Source organism: Diadema antillarum, unplaced genomic scaffold (assembly GCF_040938485.1).
Source record: "Diadema antillarum isolate AM-2024a unplaced genomic scaffold, OU_Dant_1.0 seq00000460_RagTag, whole genome shotgun sequence".
NCBI classification, from domain to species: domain Eukaryota; kingdom Metazoa; phylum Echinodermata; class Echinoidea; order Diadematoida; family Diadematidae; genus Diadema; species Diadema antillarum.
In genome coordinates this window covers 2,838,274-2,861,688 of record NW_027271431.1, presented here as the reverse complement: position 1 = coordinate 2,861,688, position 23,415 = coordinate 2,838,274, and the positions used below count along the sequence as shown (strand labels likewise).

Here is a 23,415-nt window from a genome sequence, read left to right as displayed (position 1 = left end):
TCATCTTAGTGATAAGCTGCAAAAAGCCCTCTGAAGATTACAGAAGAAGAAGAAGAAGAAGAAGAAGAAGGTCATATTATGGACATGGTATCATTGTTTGTGCCACCCTCGCATCGACATCATGTTGATGACCAGATGTGACTGTAAAATGTCTAGACCTAATGTTAGGGGGAAAAATGAATCTGATGTCGTGATGATGCCAAGAGCAGAAGAAGATGAAGGGAAAAAGAAACATCTCCTGCAGTGAAATTGGTGTTGACTCTCTAAATAGCCATATTAAATATTAAAACACACAACATTAACAAAATAATCTATTCACAAGTTATCATTGAGCAGAACAATTGATATCAGGGAGTTTAGCTACTGTGTGCACAATTTCTCAAATGTTTGTTATCACCAATATACCAAGTTTTGTAGATTGCTGTGCAGTGTTCCTTATGAGGTAAAGTCATACAAGTGTAGATGTAAAAGTTTTGTTCACATATTATGCATGCATTTGTTCCTGTGAACTACCCCGAGCATTTTTGTGCTTCAGTTGTTACATTGATGTAGGTGACAGAAGCTGCAGGTACACTGAGAAACTGCTATGAAAGGTGTAGCTACTAAGAACAGCTCAAGCATGTCAAATGAGATAAACCCCCAGTGTCATTGATACATTCTAACAGCACCTGATGGCATACATGATCAATTGTTTGCCTTCTAATAGCAGATTTTGAACTTGGATCAAGTTGGACTTTGGACATATGTCTCATTGACTGCAGCTAAATGAATGCTCTTTCTCGAAGTCAAATTTCTTTGTCAGCAGCTTAATGTAGCATAACGCATACAATGCGATCTTAGAGTAATGAGGGGAGACATTACAGCAAGATGGATATAAAAGAGGTATTATGAATCGTGATTATGGCCACCAGACATACACACAGACATGGAAGTGGTAATATGGGCTTTATTCCGCCAGAATGGTCACAAACACATTTTACAAAGTTCTGTGTCAAGAGGCACATTTGTGTACAAAACATCTTTAGGATATTTGTTCCAAGCAGGATTTTTATTCCTAAACAGCAATGTACATTGGTAGGTCATGTAGGCCTACTTCTTCTTGGAGTCTAAAGCATTCTTCACTATGCGATGAATGTTCCCATGGAAAATGGAATGATGTTTACCTGACTGCACCTATAAAAGTGATAACATAGATATTGAGTTTTTGATTGACATGAGCCTGTTTATACTAAATACAGAATGTACAAGGTATTTTTTTCCACTTGTAACCAGTCGGCAGCGCTGCAGACAAGATATTCCCCTGATTGATCTATTGATACAATTGAGAGCCCCAGGCTATAATATACAGTTGTATCTTAGATTACATGTAGTACCACAACCTTACTCATGCGCACATCATGTATGTGCTTAAATCTCTCATTCAAATCTAGTGTCACTTTGATGAATTATAAGGAGACTATTTGAGATCTATCCTTTCACAAGCCTCACAAAGAGTTTCACAGTCGAGACAGAGGTTTAAATCATTTCTTTTTTATTGGCTTTTTATTGGCTTTGAAGAAAAACGAAAAGGTTGACTGGACATCAAAGTAGACAGCTGAGCCAAATACAGGTAGCTTGGTATTGCAGACTGTATAATTCTCTCGCTAAGCCTGCAATCAAGAAATTGAGATATAGTTTGTAGAGTGATACTGCAGTCGTGTGGCATTCCTGTTTACAGATTACCGTTATCACTTGATCTGCTACTGCCAGTACAGTGTACTAGTGGGCATCAACACTTTGCATGACACCGACTTGTTTGGCAAATTGCTTAGATATCAGTAATTCATATTGTGAGACATTGACTCATTAGCCGAATATTCTTCACCTGTGGCATGTGCTATCATCAACCTGATGTTGTCATATACCTGTAGTCATCAGTGGGAAATACCACTGAGTGCCCTGCTGTACCTTAATCTGCTCCTCTCATTAATTAGTCCCATTCATCATCATGCTAAAAGGTTGATAACTCCATAGGATGGACTTTGTACACAATGGCCTTCATAGCATGGCCTTGATACTAATGATGCACTGAGTAGTAAGACATCCATTACTTGCGTCATGACTGAGCCCTGTTTTTTTTAATTATTATTACAGGGTCATAAACAGTGGCACCTTGCAATAATTGCAGTTACCTTGCAAGTGAAGCAAAAACATATGATCATAGATCATTTTAGTTTAATGCCATAGCAACGACAATTATCACAACAGACAATGATTACTAATCCCTCGATAGAGATGGGGGGGGGGGGAGGGGGGAGTCGTACGTATCGATAATAGGCAGTTTTCTAGTCTAATGTGGCATGAATGGAAGACTTTTGTCAGTTGGGGAGGATTGAAAAACTGCACAACACAAGTCTTTCTCGACCATGATAGAGATATTGTGAGTAAAAATGATTGGGTCTCTGGTATCCCTTTGTTTAAATTACAAACTTGATGAAAATGCAGTTGCAGCATCTCGTAGTGAGACCTGGTAGACTATATTCCTTGCTTGTTGTCATCAGGCCATGGCTGGTCAGTGTAATTCATTCTTTATATTATTTGATGGGCCTGTTATCACACATTTTATGTGCAAGGGTGATACTTACAGAAGAACAAAACGAGTGTAGTAAAGGGTGAACTATAGAGATTTAGTGCAATATCATCTGATGATGAAGTAGAGCTGATAGGGTAAGATAGGTGGCAGACTGGTGAAAATAAGAATTGCCAAGAGGAAAAAAACAAATAAAAATGTGTTGGTATAAATTTCTGTCATTTAATTTGAACAAAGCCAATGGCCACAGATTTTCCTCTCTCCTCTCCACAGCAGCAGCCTATAATTGTAGCATGCAGACCCAGTCAGTGTGCAGGGAAAGAGAGAGAAATGACCTATGCACGTACGATGGAAATAAATCACATGAAATGATGGCCTGTGAGCCAGCCAGGAGTGAGAGGCGTTGTTTAGGGGGTATACATGTAGTTTGCTGCGCCTGTGAGTGCCTCATACAATATCACTGCAAGCAGCCCTGTCAATACACATATGAAGCAATCTTGCATATCCGGTGCCTTTACTTAGTTTGCTTGAAATTGTAAACCCGACCCATCCTTTTTAGAGACTCTGGGTCGTTGTCGTTTTGTTTTGCATGAGCTGTTTCAAAAGTGCTTTCAACTCCTGCATATTCAAATTGCTATACAGTCTTCTTCTTTAGAACCTTGAGATTTCTCAGCATGTACAGTGTAACGTTCATTGATGAGATGGGTGTTGTACGGTATGTGTAGATGAAACTTGATAAGAGGATGAACTGATATACCTAGATGTAGTAATACAAAACCAAATGAGGAGGCTTTCAGAAGTAGTGCATGATCACATTCAGGTGGTAAAATGCTTATGATATTTCAATTTACCTGCTTGCCAGTGGCTACATGAAGATGTTGCATAAAATTAGATGACCTTATATAGAAATTCTCATTGCCTATCCCAAATCTATCTAGGTAGATGCTTTTCTTGTTTGTCTGGATAATAAAGTGGGGGGGGGGGGGTCAGTTGTATATCTGTACAGTCTAATAGATGTTTCCAAATTGATTACTCACTATCCGTCAAAATACCCATTGACCTGCTAATTTTGAATGGGTCACATTGTGGCGTTAATGAGAAGCAGATTTCTCCCTTGTGGAATGGCCAGAAGTGACCCCGCACTTGTCTCATGTCAGGGCTTACCAGGCGCGCAGAGGGGATCCCATTGCAAGCTCAGGTTTGCTGTCTGCAGTAAAAGTGGATGTAAACATGGCTGCAGACCAGGTAGCTATCCTACACAGTGCTCCACAAGGTTTATTGCCACTTGGTGTAAAATCAGATGGTGTACTTCCCAGTTTGTCTAACACTAGTATGGCTAAACTCTTTTGGTCGACTATCAGTTTTGTCTAATTATGCACGTTTAGTCCAATCCTCACTTGGTCTAATGCCCAGTTTGGGTGATTATCGTTTTATCTAATGTAATGACCAGATGGTCTCATTGTAATTTCATCTCCTTGGGATTTTTCCCATAGCATTTATGCCATGGGTACTAGTAGACAAAATGGACATAGACCATCTGGAAGCAGATGAACTGGAAGTGACTGAATGACTGCAACCTAGTAGATGAACTGGTTGTAGACAAATCGGGATAATAGACCATGCATGTAGGTTGGGACTATTTAAAATGGTGATTTTAGACCAAGTGGGAGTAAACCATGCATGGATCACCCTCCGCAAAGCCCAAGCCAGTCACAATATCTCAACTACATGTAGTGGTATTAGGCTAAATGTCTTCCACACCGAATGTTTTCCATTATTGTCATGCCTACAATGTATCTTCACAGTAGATGATAGTTCTGAAGATTTTCTGATCATTGTTAGTTTTTATGATTTTAGATTCAGAATTTCTCTGCAACGGCCAAACTACAGTAAGAAGTAATCAGAATGGTGAATGCGCAATCTGTATAGACCTACAATTCAAGTATCTAACCTGTTCGATACTGAATTGTGAAATTCCTATAGACTTAATACACAGGCCGTATGGAACGGGTTAAGTTGATCAAATGTGTCTGAACAACTGCAGTGATTGAAAGGATTTATTCAGAAGTCTTTCCATGGAACTCGTGTCTGCAGTGGAGCTTTGATATGTCATCATATGTTTGCAAAGTTCTGAATATCATACCATAGACTGACATGTTTTCCTCCTCATTCTTCCACATAATACTGTAAGGTCCTCGTCAGCTATCTCCTGGGAGTAATATCTTACAAAGGCAGTGAACCATACAAAGTAAAGTTTGCCAAGTTCACTGGATCAGCTTCTATAGCCTTACCGTTTCACAAGAGTCACTCTCTGTATTTTGTCCAGCTCTCTTCCTCTCCCGTTATTTGTTTGCAAGGATCAGTTTGATTCTTGGCACGGCATCAGGTTTCAGGTAGTTAGAGCTCAAAAGCTGTGCAGAAATGATGCAGGATGAACTCTACTCTACTAAAAATCAAGTTGAATGACTTTGAAGCTGTGCGTGAAGCAGGGCAAACCTTTTCCATATTTTAAGTATTAAAAGCTAAAAAGAAAAAAGAAAAACAAAAACCTGCCAATGATAACAACTGATGGCATACCTTCACCATAAGACATTGATTCAACAGAGAATGAAAGCAAACTAAAAATCAAATGAGGAATGAGTTTATTTTTTTACAGGAAAGGCGTAAATGTGATTCTGATACAAGTGTACCACTTGTATGTCTTTTAACACAATATATCTATGATAATGTCCCAGTGATGCTACAGTACTATATCCCTCTTCATTTGAGCACATCTGTGCAGATAAAGTGTATGCATGCTAATTTTAGTCGAAAACTAGATAATGTAGATGTTTCTATGTATACATACCTATCACATATCAATCTAAACCTGGCAAGGTCATCATCCTTTTGTTTGTGCCATTATTAGGTCATGATTAGGAATGACTCAATGTGTAGCCCCTTCCCTGCTGCTGCTACTGCTGTGCTCCGAAACAGTTTTTGCAGAGGTTGTCGTGTTACTCGCCAGGGTTGTGTCTCATTAGCGCTGGGGTGGAAGTAACCGCACTGTTTTAATCTGATTTTATTGATTACCGGTAGGGGGTTGCGGTGCCATACCTACTCGGTGCGAAATATGAAATAGATGTGTGCAAGGTCCCTACTTGCGGAGAAATATCGTCCAATCAGGGCGCAGGATGGCTGCAACAGTGTGTACAGCATCTGGAGTGCTATTGTGTATTTTGAAAGCAGCATCTGGGTCTATTTCTATTGTTCACCATCAACACAAGCATTGTATTTCCATTTATTCTACTTTCACTCTGGAGTCTGCCTCAATAGTGGCTGTTCTTGGTACATGCAAAACACAATGATTGGATACTGAACCTTTCTGGATGATGCCTACGAACTCTCACTTTGTGGATATACCCTGTACCATGTCAGTTTTGCGTCCCAAGTTTTTCGTAGTGTTTAGGATTGCTTGATAGTTTGAATCATCATGTTTAAGGAGCATGTGAATACTGTGCTGGCGCAGCTCAAGGAGAACAAGTCGAGACTGAGAGAAACAACGGTAGGACATGTATGTTTCGTTCCTTGATTTTGAATTAATTGTATTGCACTTGTATACATGCCGGAGTGCCAATCCCAGTTTTGTTTGATATGAACTTGTTAACGTAATGACCCACCCAGTCTAACTGTGCAACTGAGTGTAACAGGGAAGCAACTAATCAAGTGCCAGGTACTGTCTTACAAAACTTGTAGCTTTTACTCTCTTGCAGTGATTAAAAAACAATAATCATTGAATGTTTAGCAGAGGTATCTTTTGGTTTGTACACTTGTATGAATAAGTTGACATCTTAGTGACAAGGTTACAAAAAGGTAATTTTGATAGCCAAAAACTCATATTCTATGATATAGTCTATTTTCGCATTTTCGGCATATGCCAAGAGTGAGAGAAAATCCATTACTTGTACCTGGTTTCTATCAATTTCTTTCTGCTGTGTAGGTTTAAAACATTTTTGTTTTGATTTGTGATATTGTATTTGAAACATTTTTGTCTTAATTTGATTGTATACATGTATTTTCAGCATACAAGTCAAACCAAAATGCAATAAAGATTACTGATCAAGCATGTAGAATCGTCCAGCCGTTTTTTTTTTTTTATGACTTTTTTTTTTACTATACCCCTGTATTGAATAAATAGTATTTTAGGAGAGTAAAACATGATATTAGTACAATTACCAACTTATGATGAAGCCTAAGGCCGTGTGCCTACAAAGTACTTTGTGCTTATCACTACAGGTGTAGGTCATTTCAGAGGAAAGATATCCATAACTTTTCATACTTATGATTACAAAACAGCTTTGATATTGCGTGTAGCAATTATGGATGTTACATCACTCATTGATGCTTTCAGAGATAAAAATCAACATTGTCAGGCATTTCTTAGAAATGCACTTATTAATACTTTTTCAATAGTGCATTCTTGTGAATATAAAAGAAAAGTGTGTTTAGCCCTCTTTTGACATACAAAACTTCCTCACTTTTGAGTTTATGATTCTTTTACAACAGATTTTTTTTTCCTCAGGGGATTTCCACATTGTCCATATTAAACTAGTTTACTAATTAATGTATGTAGATTGTAGTCAGTTCTTTTACAACCTATTTACAAGTATTTCACAACCCATTTACAGGTATTTCACAATTCATATTTTACCTTTTTTTATTTTTTAGATTGCTAACAATGTCCACAACTTCTTAACTAATATATTTAAAGTGAATATCAAATCTATGGATATTCTCCCCCTCCCTCAAGAGCTTGTAATAAATGTATCCATCCACACATTCTTTGATATGCATATCAATTCTTATGATCCAATGTACATTTGTTTCTAAGTTGCTGTGATGTCAAGTAATTCTTGGCCAGAAACATCTCTGTAATAAGACATGCACAAAATTTGATGTTGAATAAATTTTTTCTCATGTCCTTTTGCTACAACCCTAAAGTAAACATCCTGGATCACAGTACACCTGTGCTTCAATTTGTATCTAATTACATCTGACTAAACAAGTGTTCAGACATTTACCTACTGATTTGCTATGATACTTGTAGATGTCTGCATTACATCTGCTGAATTGTAAGTACCCAGGTTTATGGCCTGAGAATGACTCATCAAACAACTAATGAGATAGCAGATGGGTTTGTTCCTTGCAATTAAAGCCAGAGCGTTTTAGTCATATCAGGTACTTGTAAGAAGCCCTCTCTCAGGACTGTGCTGAAGGGGCACAAAACTAGTGTAACAACTTGTGAACATTTTTATTGGGGGGGGGGGGGGGGGGGTGGGGATGGGGGAGGCACTAGAAGCATAAAAATCAATTAATTAAAATGTAGATAATTTAAGCTTTGATAATTCAATTTAAATGGAGGGTGGGGGTGATTTATCAAGTCTAAAGTAAAGAATGTGAAATTGGGTGAGTTTTAATCAAGACTATGTTATCAATAAAGAAGAAAATATGTTGCAAAAAGTTCAATGTTGGTAATTTCCAGATTTAAATTCATAGTGACCTCTTGCTGGTAAATTTCTCATTTTTCTCCTTACTTCTTTGTGAAGGGTCTTGTGACTTATCACTTTTGGACAATCACTCTAGATGAAGTAGAACAGTGTATGAAAATTGTTTCATTTCTGGCCATTACTGTGTAGTCACTGATACAGAACAGTGAAAGTTACTTGAGAATGCCAGTACAGTATAAATACAAATGTTTTATGATATGATAACAGATTTTTTCTAAGTAAGCTGTAGGTCCTACTTTTACTCATGGCAGAAACTACGGCAACAGAACATATGGCAACACATTTTTCATCCTATCTGTGATAGTCACACTGCAGTGTTGTTGTTTTTAGCAAGCAATTGTCTATTTGTGGGCATCCAGCAGAAAATCGTAAAAAGGAAGGACTTTGTGGGATCCGTTCATGCTTCAGTGGTGTTGAGAGGCCTGCTATACGTAGGGTATAAACTGTGAAGTCCCAACAATGCTGGGTGTTCCTAGAGTGTGCCGTTTACGGATTTTGTATGTAAAATCTGCCGAAACCAATCCTTTGGCAAGACATTCCACTAGCCTGAGACAGAGACAAGGATTCACTTGTGAACAAACTGCAGAATTCTGGGCCCACGCCTGTTTGACGAAAACGTCCCCACAACCTGACCTCTTCTCATATTACAAGTTTCAGGTTCAAGTTAAGAAGTGAAAACCTAGACATTATATAGTGTAGTCCTCAAGCTGTTGGAAACTGTAGCAGTAATATTTGACTACTATGGAAAGGTCTAAGTTTGAATGGTTGGTTTCCTTTTTATTTAAGTCACATGGCATCATATTTCTCACACTTTGGCCCATTTGCCACGAGTCGTGGGCCAAGTCAAGTTCCTTTATTCAGCTTCGTGTTGCATGGTTTTCCCCAAACATGTTGGATCCAAGAGGACCATAAAATGTAACAATGTTATAACATAATCTAATGTGTAACAAAAGAAAAGTCTATCATATTACAGATGCGTATTAAACACTGAGTAAGTGAAAGCTGCCACCCTGAAAGCAAGCACAGCATTTTGCATCAGTGAGTGCTATGACTACAAGACCAAGGATTGTTGGCAGGAGACAGTGGTAGGGATTGCAAGGGGCACTGGGGTCAAATCACATGAGGGTCAAAGGTCACTCAGCGATAAATTTTCATGGAGGAGGGTAGTAATACTTTGCCACTGAACTTCGTGAAATGCCTAAAACATGAGGACAATTCACATCGACATGGAAAGATCATGATATTAGAAAAATTGTGGCATTTCACTTTTAGTGATAGTTGTGATGCAACTGTGCTGAAAGATCAGGCGGGAATAGTGCATGCTGCAGAGTATGGCCTGCTCTATTGTGTGAAGGTTACTGTGTTGATTTGATATTTTTTTTTTTTTTTTTGTCAGGTGACTCCATGCACTATTTGAGTCCTTTTGAAACATTTCGCAAGTCAGCCTGGCTCGGGCTGTTGTTTACACCCCAGTTAGGCAGTGCTGTACACAACAAACGGCAGAGCCAACAACAAATCTGTATTATATAGTGACAGACACTTCGTGATTTTCTTTCAGTATGATGAGAAGAAAGGTCAGACATTGTGATTTTAAGTGTTAACAATATTTCTCAGATCATGAGAATAAGCGTATATAGGCTTATAGCAAAAACAAACAATTTGTCCTCTTTTTTTTTTTTGAATTTCCAGTTTGTCCAACTGACAGTGAGATGACTTCTAAGTCAGAGGCTACCCATATGTCATACTGTAAAACACAATATTTTTGTGGCATGAAATTTTCACGAATTGGAGCCGACAACCTTTTCAGCGGCATAAAATTTTTGCGAGTTGCCTCTAACATTCAATGCGCATGTGTAGACAAGAACTTTCACATGCATTTTAATTTCACAAATCTTGACTCTCACAAAATTAAAATGCATGCAAACATTCCTCATTTTACAGTACACACTTGCATTTATTACTCCTTATACTATGGGGGCTTTATTGAAAATCATTGCTTGCCCCGAAGTCTGGTTTCAGTAGTAGTCTATAGTTTACCGTGGGTTTGAAAACCTTGTTGTCTTCTCCATAATTATACAGAAAGAGAAAAATTATTAGAATATTGAGTTTGAAAGTGAAACAAACAGTACATTTCCTCTTGTTTGTTGTAGCCAAGTTCATAACAGGACCATTTGTACTTTTTATTTGATTGTTTTACAATGTAGATGCCCTGTAGTAAGAGACTAGAATGATCAAATAGCTCTACTGCCTGAAAGTGTTGGGCAGGGCACCAGGCTAGCTGGCATGGCATTTCAGGGTTATCTGCGGCTATCTCTGATAGTGAAATAGAAATTACTGTTGTTTAGACTAGACTTGGAGACTAACCTTTCCAACCTTAGAACTCCGCCTCTTTCCAATGCAAATAGGCCTACATGGTATACGGAGAGGCATAAACTCTGTGAATAACATAATTTTTCATGATTTATTTAGATGAATGTAGTAGCTTTATATGTATAGGAATCACATTTTGTGATTCAGTTGATTAATATTATGTCTCACCTTGTGAATGAAAGAGATTTTCCTACCATACAATGATATAGATAATATATTTGAGCTCCTACAGATATATAAAATCAGTACAGATAATATTTGCAGATCACCCAGGGTACATCAACCATTTATTGAGCAGCTATGTATGAGATATGCATTACTGTACATCATACCCATGAATTGCCATGGAGAAATAGGCCTACATCTTTCATGTGAATGTATACAATGTATTAAAGGGGTGATGGATAACAGACAATTTTCTATACCATAAATCAAGAGAAGTGACCAGAAAGTCACACATTTACTACTTAATCTTCTAACAGTGTCATTTTGATGGCTCAAATTAATGGCTGTGATAATGTGTCTAGTAATGGATTTTTGTGGTGCCTGGCTGAGGTACATTGTATATGGTATGACTATGAGGTATAGTCTATACATTTCATGTCCAGATTATATTGTGCAAAAATCCCTGAAGTCCAAAGGCCACTGAACTAACTAAATTTGTGAGAGGACTTTTAAGCCATAATTTTATCTATTAGGAATGTCCTGAGGAATTTTAAGCCACAATTTTATCTAAAATATGGGAATGTCCATTGGTAATATAACTTGACTGGACAGGGATGGTAAAAATATATCAGAAATTATTGTCATGAAATAATAGCAATGAAAAATGAGAGTTCAAAGGTCAGAAGAAATAATTTCCTGTCATTGCCTCAGCTAGAAATGTATATTAATGATGGAAGTTTGTGGACAGGGGAGATACAATGTCAGCAATTATTTGTGAAAAATCAAGGTCATAGGTCACTTTACTTTGTTTTAAAATTACATTCTTGAGCTAGAGTATCTATAATCAATCTAGTATGAGAAGAGTAGAATAATACAGAGTCAAAATTGAATTGCCTGAAATGTCAGGGGTTGTGGTCAAAGATCACCAAAATATGGCTATAATTTCATTTTGTTAAATTAACTAAAATTCCAGTGGATGTGCAATGTAGGGCAGATCTTGTTATTTGGCTTTAGGATAGAAGTAGATTTGAAAATATTTTCTTTGTGCAGAGAGGGTTGAAGGTCAATCCTTCATCCATGGTCATAATCAATGAGCTTCAGCAGAATGTAATTGAAGAGACCATTATGTACTTTATGGTACATGTAGATGTACAAGTGACTGCATGAGAACCAGATGTCTCATTGTCACTTGTGCAATATTTGAATTCCAGAGAAAATAATCAGAAATTGTCATAACATTAACATATATATATTGCAAAGATAACTAGTAGTCGATTATTTCATATAAATTTGAGAGGTATATTAGTCTGCATAATGGAAACAGAGGTGGAATTTGATACAGGACCATATTCAAGTGGCTGTAAAATGCCAATTTAAGTTTTCTCTATATAAATGGTTTCCATGGATCACATTAATGTGAATCTGACACTTCATTGAAACTTAGGTTCATAGCAGCAGCAATGGAACTTGGTGTATTTATATACATTTCAAATGCATTTAACATGCATCTTTCTATTTTTTAAGCAGCAAGTCATTTGTGTTGTTTGGAAGAGGAGAGCATTCCATTCTTTCAACTCTTTCTGCTTTCCTTTCCCTTGTTCAGGCTGTAGTTATGGATGAGAATGTTGATATTCTTGATGTTCTAATTACAGATTACTCATAGTTCTTTTGAATTATCACTGATATTTACAAACAATACATTTTTGAGGAACTGTAACCACAACCATGATCAGCAATAGAGTGTCGTATATTTTAATGGGTTTTTTAAACCCTGATTTAAATTATTAACAAAACTTAAAATCAAGAATAACAAGTCTTGCTTTCTTTTTTTTCAACTTGCTTGATCATCTCTTGAGTTGTGGTGTTACGATCGTGACTGGCTGACTGCCTCCTTAACACTAATGCCTGAATATGTAAAGTCTTCCTTATATCATTTTTAGTGCACCTGATATAAAATTTTACATATTTGCCTGCAAGGATATACAATATTACCTCTTAAACATTCTCTGAACCTGCCTCAAGTAATGAGATATTCTCTCTCCGTCAGACATATCGTTAGCTGTTGATCATACCAGCATATTTACTTTGTTGCGCCAGTATGTTCTTATTCTGAAAACACCGAAGTCTCCTGTTCTCTCGTCAAGGCCTAGATGTGTTTGTTCAGGAGATTGCATGCCAGAATGCCCAGCCAGGTCCAAGGTGTGTGGGAATTTGCGCAGCGGACTGGATACTTGTGTCTGGGTCATAGGAAAAACTAACTGCCACTTGGACTGACACTCTTGGGTCATATTTGCTCGATAAACTCAGCTGATTATAATGGTTCTGGCCAGTTCCTTTTGAGCTCCTTAGAACTGTTCACGGCAGTTGCCTTCACCATCATTCCACCATACGAAGACTCAAAAGAGAGAGAGCTTGCTACCAGTACCACCACTACTACCACTGAAGACCATCTCCCAACAGACAGACACTATCATTCTTCTCTGTGTGATGTGTATGTGCACGACCTCATTCTTGACGTCCACTCTGAAAAGGAAGTGAAACTTGCGAGAGAATCTGAGGCTGTGCAAATAATCAACATGACACACATTTTCTGTGAACGACCAAAGTGAGCGCAGTGAACGTGTACTGTATAGTCATCGAGCACCAGGGCGGATGGGTTTTTTTTCCGCACACTATCTGAAAAGGATATCAGAGGAAAGTATCTGTGTGCTTGTGTCTGTGCACAGTGTGCTAGTTAGTGTGTAGTGGCGAGAAGACTCCACCATGTCGAAGCAATCAAGATCGGTGAGGAGGAGGGATAGTAAGCCAAAGGTAGGATCATTCAGCTGTTACTTTGATTAATTACATCTACATAGCTTCTCCTTTTATGATGATTTGTGAAAACCAGGATAATATTCCAAATCATAAATGTGACCAATGTCTTCTCTAAAAATTTTGCCAGAGGCAAGCTCTAGCACAGCTCATGTGGTTGTCAGTATGTAATGTCCAGTAGATCAATTATGGATGTGGTGACATATCGACAGATACCACATGTAACCAGTGTAGTCTGACATCATAAAGCTTGGGACATTACTGCTCTGTGCTATCTTTTGCTGTTATGGATCTACCCACTGGGTGCTTTAATTAAGAAGAGAAGTGAATATTTGGTAGCAAAATTGGATGATATTAACTGATTTACTTGTATTGCGTCGAGAGATAATTGTGTTCAGCCATGTCTGTGGAATCTAGTCGAATATTCCCTCGTGCCACAATGAACAACTGAAGCTTGCATTCATTACATTCATGAATGCATGTTGGTTGAAAGTGTTTGCTTTAGATGTTAGTGTAATGAGACTATTTTAAAAGAATGCTGTTTGGAACATTGATCTTGTGCTTGTCATGTCCAGTGTTACAGCTTAGATGCTGATATGATAGTATCTGGTGTATGGAATGGATGCCTGGGAGGGGAAGCATAATGAAACTGTAGCCATGTTTATATTCCAAACATGTCTAGAGATTAAGAACACTGTAATGATTTGGAGTTAAAGGCAGAGTGCAGTGTAGAAAACCATCAAAAAGAATTTTGAAGAGTGACAAAATTTTTCTTCTTACTGGTGCATGTTGTAAGTTATGCGAAGAAGGTGAGAAAACGTGTCATTGACCACTTAAAATGGCCAGCTTCATGCTTCCTCCCTCTCTAACAGAACGTCGTCATGGAAAGTGTAAGACTATTAAAGGGATGTAACACCTAACTCTTTATTTGCAACATTGGCGTGCCTGACTCGGTCGAGGGGGTGCCAACTTTGCATATTCTGCTCAAACACACAAACCCACCCAAACCGATCGATAAATCGCCAAATACCACAGTACAATGAAAGCATTTTCTAGCATTTCCATTCGTCTCATAGACTGCATTTTATTTGGTGATTGACTAGCAAGCGGTGTTCCTTACTGGATTTGGGTGTAAATTCTCAGTTTCTGTCACTGTTTTGTGTGCAAATGTCATGCCTTTACAGTAACATAGCTATTGGTTTTGAAAGAAAACCAATCATAGATTTGTTATGCGATTTAACCTACATCAAAGCAAAGCTTGGCATTTTCTCTACAACTGTGCTCACTACATGTCCAGCTTAACAGAAATCTATAAAAGTTATCTAGATTTGAAGAAACAATGTTTTCTCAAAGCATGACTATGTTAGTGTCTCAGATTAATATGGTACACAGGGGGTTTATACCATGGCACATAAAGAGTTAAAAAGAGTTACCCAAGGTAGATACGAAAGATGTTTGCAGACTGCTGTCTGAAATTAATGAATGAGAGGAAGGACTCCCATGCATCCATTACTAAATTTTCTGCTATTGAGAAAAGAAGAATTACACTATATGGGCAACAAGTTTGACTATAGTTAGTGTGCATAGGAGTCTAGGACTATACTTAGTGTGTATAAGGTTTAGGACTATATATGAAAGCTTCAGAAAAGTTCCAGGAAATTGCCAGGAAGCAAAATGAAATTCCACAGCTTGTAATTCTAGAAGAAGACTTCAGAGAGTGTGTAAACATCTGTACCTGCTGTGTATAGGCCTACTGTATGGAGGGAAACAAGGTCTTGCTTTACTTGGACACTTCTGAGGTTTTTATGTTGTTTGAGAGAACATTACTGTTCGTCCTTCTTTTAAAATGGCCCATGTTTCTCTAGGCTGTGTTACCTGCAGTATCTTTCATCTGATATCTGAATTATGATTGGATAATATTTTGCTGTTAAGTTGGGATGTGAGAAATTCAAAGTGTGACAATAGGTGAGTGGCTGTTGACTGAGCCTGGCAGAAAACTCTACAGTGTCCTTTCTTTCTTAGCTGTGACATCATAATCAAGTCTTGATAATGTTCTCGCAATGAATTTCATGAGAAGTGCCACTGCAACCATACCGAGACCATACATACATAGATCCATCATTTGAGCAAGACCTGAGAGAAAAACACTCCATAGTTATTGATACTTGACTGTTTCGCTCGTGTCTTTTAATGGCAGTATGCTTGCGCAATGGCCATGAATTATGCAGGTACATCAAAATCTATAGGGCAAATATCTGCAAAGAATATATCTAATATCTGTGGCCTTAGAAAAATGCATGTACAGTGTATGTATTTGCTGCGTGTACTTGATCTTGCGTGGCAGAACTTGATGATAAATACAGTGTACATTGTCTAAAATAACATACACTTGTATCTAATGTAGCCTGGCCACTGTTAGTATAGAGTGTTATGTCTTGTGACCTATCTGATCATATACATAGTAATTGACTTATTAAACCAATGGACGTGTAATTTGATAGTGTTGCAAGTAAGGTGTCTGTACCTGCAAATCTTCATGCCCCTACCACATAAGGTACTATTCAGCTGTCTGCCATTATTTTGCATTACTTGGATGCATATGAAAATGATTTGAATTAGCTTATATATAAAATCTGACATATGAAGTATATTTTTGTACATAAGTATACTCCCATACACCAATAAAAGATTATTTGTCAAGGCCAAGTGTAACAGATCACAAGATTTATAATGTTGCAATGACTCAACACGCATATTCTGTACGTGGTATTCTATGAACAAGTGTATTGTAAAGCTCATACTTTAGGCCAAGTAGCAGATCAGAAGGTTGAGAACATTACAGTGACTCAACAAGCATATTTTGTGCCTATATCCATTTTGGAACTAATTCAAGGCAGTGACCAAATGGGTGGTTGCTAGTTACATGCTTGACAGTACATTATACTGAAAGGCATAGCAGTACCGATAAACTGACTGTAAGTTTTATGATGCTTATAGCCATATTTATTTACATCAGAAAGTATCATAGGTATTTCATGCCATAACTATCTTTCAGTGCTATTTTAAGAAAAGCAATAAATTTCGAACAGTAGTAATAAACCTTTGAAACTTTAGAAGACAATCAAGTCTAAAGTCTGTCTAGAGGTGCCGCTTTATATAATGGAACCTTGTTCTCTTCTTGAGTTGCATATTGTATGTGCTGGCTGTATTCATGCTGAAACTATTCATTCCCTGGCTGGTTCTCTGAAACTAGTGTCTAATTCAGTCACACTGTTTTCTGAATAATGGAATTTCACAATCATTCAATTTCTGTCTGTGAATGATCTTGATTTAGGCCAATAGGCCTTATATCAAATGCTGCATTCTTTTTTTTTTTTCCTTTTTTGACTGACTGGATGATCCTATGAATGCAGGGTGTATGAAAGGAAACGGAACAATGGTGAGTGCTACTATGTGTTTTGAAAAAAAGTGGTCCATGTTTGAAAGTTTTAGAATATTTGACCAATGACAGAGTGTGATGAAAGATGACTCGGCCACAGCATGAGAACCCACTATTGTATTCATGAAACACTACAACACTCAACATTCTGTCATACTGGTGCTGCAATGTCATACCATGCTAGTGTTTCCGTTGAGTCTGTCCTTATGTAACATGCAGACATACTGAGACGCAACAGTATGAACGGAAGGCAGTTCAGATATGCACTGTCCGTCAGGGCTGGTTGATGTATTTTCAGAGGTACTGTAGTGGCAATCAATGTTCAGTCTGTATGTACCATGGATGGAAGTGATATCAGATCACTGCCTGTAGATTGTTGTTACATTTGATAAAGGTGCTTTGAATGATATTTGCTGGCTATTTTCCCAAAGTCCACAACAATTACAGCATGTTTGTCATCATATAAAGACTTTTAGGTGTATCATTTTTCATACTGAAGCTGATAAAGTGGTAAGATATCTGTGGAGTTGACCTCATGATCGCATATTCATAAGGAACACTTTTTGTTTTACATAGTTTTTGTAGGGATTAATATGAAAGAAAAAAAGGTTGAAATCTATGGGAATTATCAGCATAAGAAAAGGTGTGTATAATATATACACACCTTTTCTACATACTATGTGTGTGTCTACATGCTTTGAACAGGATATTTTCTCAACTACTTCAGTAACTCCTGGTTATACAAGTATGCAATGTTTTATTATGTATGGTATGTCGTATCATACCACCTGTTGATCCAGATATTGGGTATGAAAGATAATATTAATTCCAAGTGTGTAGGTTTGTTTTCATGTCATGCTCTTGATTAAAAAAAAAAGGAACAGTAATGTTCTTTACTGATTTTAATGAATGAGTTAAAACTGATGAAGTTAACAGAATAATTCATTGAGGAGGGGAAGCTACAGATGCTCAATTGCTGGAGGCGACAGACACCTCAGTACGGCAGAATATACTGTGTGTGAGAGACACCATCCGCCCCAGCCAGGTCTCTTGCTATTCAAACCCATTTCTTTCCAGTGACCTTCTTTCATGGAGCCATTGTTTGTTCCCTTCTTTTCATCAGGTGGTCAAACTCTATTGTCCTATTGCGGTGAATCAGCCCCACTGGTATGTTTTGAAGTAGGCCAACGATAAAATGTGCATACTGTATGATCTGATATGTCAGCAGCCCGTGGAGTCACGCTGTGTTGTCACCCCTAGGTGAATTGTTTTGTTTATGCTCATGAAATAGACAGCCATGCCAGGATATGTTTCGTAGGGTAAGTTGGCCATGTGGGATATATGATATCTCCACACACGACTAATTGCCATTTATGGCAAGAACTTACCTGTTTTGATGAGTAATTCAACTGGAGTCCATCCGTCTTGTCCAATACCAATATGTACAAATACTCACTGTCGCTTGACTGTAGTGTCGGTTTCAAAGTATGAAGTCCCCATTTGTGGCATCCTTGCATACCAGCAATGTAATTTTAGTTATTTGCAAGTGCTTTTGTTTCTAGGTGAATCAAGATTGGTTATGACATTACAAAAGTTCTTACACACCATCCAGAACACTGGAAATGCAAGGGGTTCATCGTGCTCATATGACTTCGTATGATCTAGATATCTTTATCAAAGAAACTGGATCTTGTGATGTTTTACTGGTCACAAGTTGTTATTTGTCCACTTTTATTACATTCTGCCCTACAGCTGTAGCGTGGTTTTCATATGAAAACACTTTCGCCTTGTTGCAATACCTGTCTGTCAAACAGTCAAAACAACAAGAACAAAAATACAAACAGGTGTCGTAACTTGTAAGCGAACCAGGTTGATACACTGTACATCTCTACATTGGAAGTATCATAACATGCTAAGAACAGTCAGTTCTCCGTCTAATACCCCTTTCAGGTAATCGCGGTTCAATTATCCGCATCCAAATAATGCGGATGAAGTAATCGAAATCGCGTTCATGTATCCCATGAAGTGCGCACTACTTTTACGAGCGCCCGTTCATATAACGGTGCGAAAGACGGGAGTATTTGTCATGGTTACTGCGCACGCCTATATACTGACGTAATGTTTCCGGTGATATATACTCACGTGTATGCACAGCTCTCGCTCAAGCTCAGCAATCAGCGGTTGTGCGGGAAATCGAGTGACCTTTGACCGAACTGTGGAATGTTAGTGCGCAAAAGTCGTAAAACGCGTTCATGTATTCTCGATCAACTCCTCATGCTGCAATAATGCGCATAATAGCAGCATCAAAATAATGCACACTTTTTTACTCCTCTCCCGTTCATGTAATCAAAATTTTACGACTTATTGCTCCTATTATCCGCATCCACGATTACCTGAAAGGGGTATCAGAGATCATACTTTTTGTGTGAATTGATCTGAAACACTGGGAGGCAGTGGGTGGGGGGTCAACCATACAATTCTACAAGCTGTTGAACCTCGGGTCATATGGGAGGTATGCCTCTTGGTGTCATGTGAATCAAATTTCATTTAACACAAGATGAAGTGAAATCTTGGAGATCCACACACGTACAAAAAGCCTGCAAATGGTTGTTGCACTCAATCTTTAATAGCACTCTGTATATTGTGGGTTGATAGTGAGCCTCTGAAGCACCTTTATGGAAACTCTACTCAAAGGATGAAACCAATAGTTAGCCTCTTGTCTTGTCTCGGTATTTTGTGTTGTTGTTTTGCATTGACTATAAATCAGAATGCTCAAAGAGAATGTCTCAATGAATTTGCTTCAAGCTATTGTTTTGAAGCTCATAGATTACTTTGAGAAACAGCAAAAAAAAAAGAGAAAAAAAAGAAGATGAAATGTTAAAGGTTTTTCATCAATTTGAGAAGTGGCCTGTTATTGAAGAAGATTTGAAATGAAACACAGATGCAAGTGAGATCTGAACAAAAAAGTGCTCGTAGACCACAGTCTTGACGATCAAATTAGCACAAGAAATATAAATGTTGAACATTTCAGTCCCACATATTGGGATTAGCGTGAGGGACTCTGGTATTTTATGTTGTCTCAAGAAGCAAAGGAGCATTTAATACTGTGTAATCCATATGATTGTATTGCATGAAACTGAATGTCATCTACCATTCAAGACAAATCATTCTGCTTTTTGTGTGGTGCATTTTTATCTCAGAAAGAAGGAATTTGAGCCTAATTCATAGATGCTCACTGTTTCTGCAGTTGAGATCAAAATATTAGTGAAAGATCTGCAGTAAAAGTGGAATCATTTTAAACTGTAAATGTTAAAGTTTTTGAGGTATGGAAATTATCATGCATTTCTGTGACATTAAACTATTGGGAAAATAAAAGCATGCACATATTTTGCTAAGAATGTGTAATACTACGTTATACTTTGATTCTGTGGAATTAAAAACATGCAAAATTCATTTTACTCAATACTCGCTTGAAAATTTCCACTTTTACAGGTAGTGTATTGTATGTGAGAAACCTTTTATTATTTACCTGCGTGTACATAAGGTTGACAATCGTCATATTGCTTCCTGAAAGAGATAATACTGTGGTCAGTGTGGAGGTATTGTTAGACCCATTCAAAATACAATGATTTTGAAACTGAAAGAGAAATGTACCTTTTGCAGTGATTGTTTCATGCAAAATGCTACTTGAGTCCCTTTGAGTTTCTTCTTCGTGTAGTATTGTGCAATGTGTAGGGAGTGCCGAGGGACAGTGTAGGGATTCTAGCGGGAAATTATTTTGTTGTTGGTGTCTGTGCATCATTTCCCGTGTGCTTGTCTGTTTCCGGAGGTGACAAAATACTTCCTTTAGAGATTCCTGCTGAGCGTGGTGGAATTGTCCTCATTTGGAGTTCCAAAGTCCAGCATGATAATTCTGCAGAGAGATACTCAGATTTGGATAACAAGTGTAATACAATTCTGTCCAAACGAAAAAATTAAATAAAACCAAACACAGGAAACAGAGCCTGGTATAAAAATATACTTGCGAGGATGAATCATGACTAGTAACGACATATGTTCAGAACTGTTCAGAGACTATCCCTTCATATGCATTTATCACTGCCATTCTTGATTTCCATAAATACAGCATGTATCACAGAGCTACAGGGCTGCAATTATCATTGAAGCTCAGATCCTTGTACTGTCTCTATAGGAAACTTGTAAGTGGTCTTCTCACACATCCTGACAATCTTTTAATGTAGTCTTTGTCCCAGTGATTCAATCTTTTATGACAATATTCATATATTATCAAAATAATATCATGTGGACAAAAAATATGTAAGGGACCGGAATGACAAATTTACTGCCGTGGCTTGCTTACTGTGTTCTAACTTACAGCGGATGGCAAATTATATGTAAACCTTGCCTTTGTCAAGCAGAACATCTTCCTCAATGACTGTAAAAGATTAAAAAGCTTGCAACATTTTTCAAACCACTCAAAGTACTGTGCAGTAAATATTGCATCAAATTTTCTCCTGTCATGTTCCAGTTGCCTTGGATCACAAAACACTTTGAGGGAATGAAAGACTTAGGTGGGATTACAAAAATGGAATATGTGATTGTTACTATTGTAAAAGATTAGTGTTTCTTGTTATTCATATTCTCACCCACCCATGATAATCCTTGGGAAAATATTTGACGATACTTAATCGCTCAAAGAATATTTTGCGATGAGTCTTCAGTCGTGGTGGTTTATTGAGTAATGAAATGAAGTGTAACATTTCTGTATTGTATTGTTGACTACTTGCAGCAAAGTTCGACAACTTCTTTCATAATGACATCATTGTGCAAAAACACTCCTGTCCTTCCCCCTTGAAAGAACTGAAAACCTGTTCATGGTACAGGTGTACTTTGGGAATGCTGTAGGAAAACGTGGGCAGAATGAACAGAATAAATCATATCCACTTCCCTTAGCCCAACCACAGGGGAAAATCCCAGTCAGGTTCGACCTGGTCCTTTCCAGGGGCCTGTTATACCCCTAGACCCTTGATCATTGGGTAAAAGGTTGTACCCCAATCAACAACCTGTTTGACATTGTGTTGTCAGAGCCATAAGGGCATAAGTATCACACAAAGTGAGCAGGGATTAGTGCCTTTACACTTTACTGGTGTTTAAACTCATAATGCTCGAGGTTGGCAAAGTTGACTTCAGTAGGTCTGAAGACTATGCAAAGAAACAAAGTGGAAGCATTTTCATCAAAATCAGACTGAAAATTAGAAAATTGTGAAATTTATGAAAGTCTCACAAGTTTTTTTTGTGTGTGAAACAGTGATTTGCAGAGTGAGGAGGCGTTGATGTAATGGCCTTACAACTCTGTCAACGACTTATAAGGGTGCAAATCTCCACAAAAACTTTCTCTCTTTTAATAAACAAAGCACAATGCAAGTAAAATACATTTGCTTTCATCATACAAAATATATAGCATACTTTATAATATCATACATGTTATGGTTTGGTGTGAGTAAACTAGGGCATGTGGCATGACAAGGCTAGTTAAGATCTAATGTATCACCTACTGCTGGGATTTATTCGATCAGAATCTACTCTTTATGACTTTATGTGGATGATAATCCTACAATATAGCCTGTTCTGTTTTCTGCTGTATGTACATAGCTCTGCTCAGCTAGCCACAACATGTGAATGAGACCAATGGTGCTGCTACCCCTATTATCCTACTGGAATGCAACCAACCATTATTTTTAGAAAGGCTGCACACTTTGCATGGTGTATTTTGCACAAAGCATGTTGGGAACGCTTTTTTCCCCCACCCTGCCAGTGAGACGCAAACCTCTACCTCACACATTTTGCACTCTCTTGTGGGAGAGCATGGTAGTGCAAATAACATGGAGTAAAATCACATCTGTAGCGTTAGCAATTAATAATAGAAATCAGATTCACAGAGCCATGGTTTCTAAAAGAGCATTTCAGTGTAGAAAATCTGTATTTAAAGCCATATTGTCTTTGTCACCGTTATGCTCTAGATGTTTGATTGAGTATCATTGGCTTTTAATTGACATACATGTAATGCATGAACTGTGTCACCAATTAAAGGTGGTTAATGGATTTAAGTTGCAGTGTTCAAAATCAGACATTGATAAAGTCATATAGCAGTATACAATGTATGTCCTAACTGACAGGCCTCTGATTATTTAATAGCATGGCATGGTAATTTTCAATTCAAATACTGATTATGAAAATTTACTATGATCTGCATTTTCAACTTTCAATCTGCGTTTTTTTTAAACTATTCAGAACTTGTGGATTTTGTGTATTACAACAAGATACAGTAATGTACTGATTCATAATGAATTGATTTTATCTTCTGTGAAACCTCCAAAATAATTTTTGCATTACCAATAAGCGCAGATAATGGATGCAATGAGATTGAATGCTATAAGTATATTTGCTACAAAGAATTACTGATATTCTTGAAGGTTAGGGTATTAAAACATGAAAAAAAAATTCTTATATTATGT

The 23,415-nt window shown here is 37.6% G+C and overlaps 1 protein-coding gene across 3 annotated transcripts in view; it reads left to right on the top strand.

The window, feature by feature from the left end:
- Positions 1–23,415, top strand: part of LOC139733109 (protein diaphanous homolog 2-like) — a 97,044-nt gene that overhangs the window by 5,699 nt on the left and 67,930 nt on the right. Inside the window, exon 1 of one of the 3 annotated variants that reach the window (XM_071643954.1) lies at positions 12,904–13,461. The exons of the other annotated variants lie outside the window; for them this stretch is intronic. Coding sequence (XP_071500055.1) covers positions 13,414–13,461 — 48 coding nt within the window. The 5' untranslated portion in view covers positions 12,904–13,413. Of the gene's footprint in view, positions 1–12,903; positions 13,462–23,415 lie in introns of those variants that run through there. 3 annotated transcript variants of the gene reach the window in all.